General features: G+C 46.9%; 1 protein-coding gene across 1 annotated transcript in view; it reads left to right on the top strand.

Annotated features, from left to right (window-relative positions):
* The first annotated feature begins 471 nt into the window (after positions 1–471).
* The window catches only part of LOC135521694 (uncharacterized), a 5,678-nt gene continuing 1,937 nt past the window's right edge, over positions 472–4,212 (top strand). Inside the window, exons 1-6 of the mRNA XM_064947367.1 lie at positions 472–590; positions 3,406–3,468; positions 3,532–3,591; positions 3,743–3,891; positions 3,938–4,013; positions 4,105–4,212. The exon at positions 4,105–4,212 is cut by the window's right edge and continues 132 nt beyond it. Coding sequence (XP_064803439.1) covers positions 472–590; positions 3,406–3,468; positions 3,532–3,591; positions 3,743–3,891; positions 3,938–4,013; positions 4,105–4,212 — 575 coding nt within the window. The remainder of the gene's footprint in view (positions 591–3,405; positions 3,469–3,531; positions 3,592–3,742; positions 3,892–3,937; positions 4,014–4,104) is intronic.

Genomic DNA, 4,212 nt, shown 5'->3' with positions numbered 1-4,212 from the left:
AACGGTCTTTTTTGGTATGGGAAACATGTGTTAACATTGCCAAAGCAAGTGAGGTAGATAATATACAAAAGTGAAATAAACGATAAAGATTAACAGTAAACATTACACATGCAGAAGTTTCAAAACAATAAAGACATTACAAATGTCAATTCATATACACTGCTCAAACAAATAAAGGGAACACTTAAACAACACAATGTAACTCCAAGTCAATCACACTTCTGTGAAATCAAACTGTCCACTTAGGAATCAACACTGATTGACAATAAATTTCACATGCTGTTGTGCAAATGGAATAGACAACAGGTGGAAATTATAGGCAATTAGCAAGACACAGCTGTGGCAAGAAGGTTTGCTGTGTCTGTCAGCGTAGTGTCCAGAGCATGGAGGCGCTACCAGGAGACAGGCCAGTACATCAGGAGACGTGGAGGAGGCCGTAGGAGGGCAACAACCCAGCAGCAGGACCGCTAAATGTGCAAGGAAGAGCAGGAGGAGCACTGCCAGAGCCCTGTGACCTCCAGCAGGCCACAAATGTGCATGTGTCTGCTCAAACGGTCAGAAACAGACTCCATGACGGTGGTGATCCACAGGTGGGGGTTGTGCTACAGCCCAACACCGTTCAGGACATTTGGCATTTGCAAGAGAACACCAGATTGGCAAATTCGCCACTGGTGCCCTGTGCTCTTCACAGATGAAAGCAGGTTCTGAGCACATGTGACAGACGTGACAGAGTCTGGAGACATAGAACGTTCTGCTTCTGCATCATCCTCCAGTGTGACTGGTTTGGCGGTCAATGCCCAGGCATTATTCATACAGAAGGCCACACTGGCCTCATGTTGACTTGTTTTAAGGACATTACATCAAAGTTGGACCAGCCTGTAGTGTGGTTTTCCACTTTAATTTTGAGTGTGTCTCCAAATCCAGACCTCCGTGGGTTGATAAATTTGATTTCCATTGATAATTTTTGTGTGATTTTGTTGTCAGCACATTCAACTATGTAATGAAAAAACTATTTAATAAGAATATTTAATTCATTCAGATCTAGGATGTGTTATGTTAGTGTTAGTTTTAGTGTTCCCTTAATTTTTTGGAGCAGTGTATATACAGTGTTGTAACAATGTACAAATGGTTAAAGTACACAAGGGAAAATAAATACGCAGAAATATGGGTTGTATTTACAATGCTGTTTGTTCTTCACTGGTTGCCATTTTCTTGTGGCAACAGGTCACAAATATTTATGCTGTGATGGCACACTGTGGAATTTCACCCAGTAGATATGGGAGTTTATCAAAATTGGATTTGTTTTCTAATTCTATGGATCTGTTTAATCTGAGGGAAATATGTCTCTAAATATGGTCATACATTGGGCAGGAGGTTAGGGTGCAGCTCAGTTTCCATCTAATTTTGTGGGCAGTGTGCACATAGCCTGTCTTCTTTGAGAGCCATTCTGCCTACGGCGGCCTTTCTCAATAGAAATAAGGCAATGCTCACTGAGTCTGAACATAGTCAAAGCTTTCCTTAATTTTGGGTCAGTCACAGTGGTCAGGTATTCTGCCATGTGTACTCTCTGTTTAGGGCCAAATAGCATTCTAGTTTGCTCTGTTTTTTGTTAATTCTTTCCAATGTGTCAGCTTTTTGTTTTCTCATGATTTGGTTGGGTCTAATTGTGCTGCTGTCCTGATCTGTGGGTTGTGTTTGTGTTTGAACAGAGCCCCAGGACCAGCTTTTAACTCTTCTCCAGGTTCATCTCTCTGTAGGTGATGGCTTTGTCATGGAAGGTTTGAATCTCTTCCTTTTAGGTGGTTGTAGAATTTAAAGGCTCTTTTCTGGATTTTGATAATCAGTGGGTATCGGTCTAATTCTCTCTCTCTCAATGTGAATCTCTCTTCCTCTCTCAATCTAAATAACTCTCTCTCTCAATCTGAATATCTCTCTCTCTCAATCTGAATGTCTATCTCTCTCAATCTGAGTAGCTCTCTCAATGTGAATATCTCTCTCCCTCTCTCAATCGGAATATCTCTCTCTCTCAATCTGAATATCTCTCAATCTAAATATCTCTGTACCTCTCTCTATCTCAATCTATCTCTTTCTTTCTCTCAATATAATTCAATTCAATTCAATTTTAAGGGGCTTTATTGGCATGGGAAACATGTGTTAACATTGCCAAAGCAAGTGAGGTAGATAATATATAAAAGTGAAATAAACAATAAAAATGAACAGTCTCTCTCTCTCAACACACACACACACACTTCCTTGTCTTGTGGGGGTGTGAATGACAGTGGAATAAAGTGTTGTGTAGTGAGATGTCTGGCTGGTCTCTAAGAGAAGACTTCTTCAACTCACAGCCCTGTGTGTGTGTGTGTGTGTGTGTGTGTGTGTGTGTGTGTGTGTGTGTGTGTGTGTGTGTGTGTGTGTGTGTGTGTGTGTGTGTGTGTGTGTGTGTGTGTGTGTGTGTGTGTGTGTGTGTGTGTCTGTGTGTGTGTGTGTGTGTGTGTCTGTGTGTGTGTGTGTGTGTGTGTGTGTCGTGCGTGCGTGTGTGTGTGGCCCCCTCTTACAGCATGTCTGGCTGGTCTCTAAGATGTCTGGCTGGTCTCAAGACTAAGTCACAGCCCTGTGTGTGTGTGTGTGTGTGTGTGTGTGTGTGTGTGTGTGTGTGTGTGTGTGTGTGTGTGTGTGTGTGTGTGTGTGTGTGTGTGTGTGTGTGTGGTGTGTGTGGCCACAAGTCCCTCCCTCACGCAAGTAAGTCACACCAGCTGTCAAGGCAGGTTGATTCCACGGTTACTTGTTGATCTGTTTCCTACCTAACTACTGTTCAACATAGTGTGTGTGGGAACCAGTTCCCCTAAAGAACCGGTTTCATATTCTCTTCCACAGAGGATTCTAATTCTAGAACCACCTGGATGTTGTTACATCACAGAACCTCTGCTCTGTTTTCGTAGCAATTCTTCTAGAATCAAATATTAATCAAACACAGATGCAAAGCAGAATACAGATTAAATGGATCTTTTTCTCTGAGTAATTTTTTAATCTGATGAGCACCGTTAAGAATTGAAAAAAAACAACAACCCTGATTGCATTCCAAACGGCAACCTGCACTAAGAGAGCGCTATGCTACTAAGTAGTGCACTTAATAGCGAATCGGGTGTCATTTGGGACACGGGCTAAGGGTGAAATGTAAACGGATTCCATATGGGTAGAAATAAGGAAATAGCTGGTGTTAATGAAACACTATGAGGCCAATAGATTAGTGATGCGGAAACTGCAGCTCTACTGATGTGATTAGGTGGCCTGATGGGCTGTGTACCAGAGAAAGGAGCAGCAGAGTGATTGATACCAAGGGTTTACAATGTGCCCCCCCCCCACCCCTCTCCAAGTAAGTCCCCCCACACCCCCCCCCTCTCCAAGTAAGGCCCCCCTCTCCCCCCACCCCTCTCCAAGTAAGTCCCCCCACAGCCTCCCCCTCTCCAAGTAAGTACCCCCACAGCGCCCCCCTCTCCAAGTAAGTCCCCCCACAGCCTCCCCCTCTCCAAGTAAGTACCCCCACAGCCCCCCCTCTCCAAGTAAGTACCCCCACAGCGCCCCCCTCTCCAAGTAAGTCCCCCCACAGCGCCCCCTCTCCAAGTAAGTCCCCCACAGCGCCCCCTCTCCAAGTAAGTACCCCCACAGCCCCCCTCTCTCAAGTAAGTACCCCCACAGCGCCCCCTCTCCAAGTAAGTCCCCCCACAGCCTCCCCCTCTCCAAGTAAGTACCCCCACAGCCCCCCCTCTCCAAGTAAGTACCCCCACAGCGCCCCCTCTCCAAGTAAGTCCCCCCACAGCCCCCCCTCTCCAAGTAAGTCCCCCACAGCGCCCCCCTCTCCAAGTAAGTACCCCCACAGCGCCCCCTCTCCAAGTAAGTCCCCCCACAGCCCCCCCCTCTCCAAGTAAGTCCCCCACAGCGCCCCCCTCTCCAAGTAAGTACCCCCACAGCGCCCCCTCTCCAAGTAAGTCCCCCCACAGCCTCCCCCTCTCCAAGTAAGTACCCCCACAGCCCCCCCTCTCCAAGTAAGTCCCCCACAGCCCCCCCTCTCCAAGTAAGTCCCCCACAGCCCCCCCCCTCTCCAAGTAAGTACCCCCACAGCCCCCCCTCTCCAAGTAAGTCCCCCCACAGCCCCCCTCTCCAAGTAAGTCCCCCACAGCGCCCCCCCTCTCCAAGTAAGTACCCCCACAGCGC

Source organism: Oncorhynchus masou, chromosome 30 (genome assembly GCF_036934945.1).
Source record: "Oncorhynchus masou masou isolate Uvic2021 chromosome 30, UVic_Omas_1.1, whole genome shotgun sequence".
In the NCBI taxonomy this organism is placed as follows: Eukaryota; Metazoa; Chordata; class Actinopteri; order Salmoniformes; family Salmonidae; genus Oncorhynchus; species Oncorhynchus masou.
Note: the sequence above shows the minus strand (reverse complement) of the source record. Positions and strands in the feature narration are given on the sequence as shown.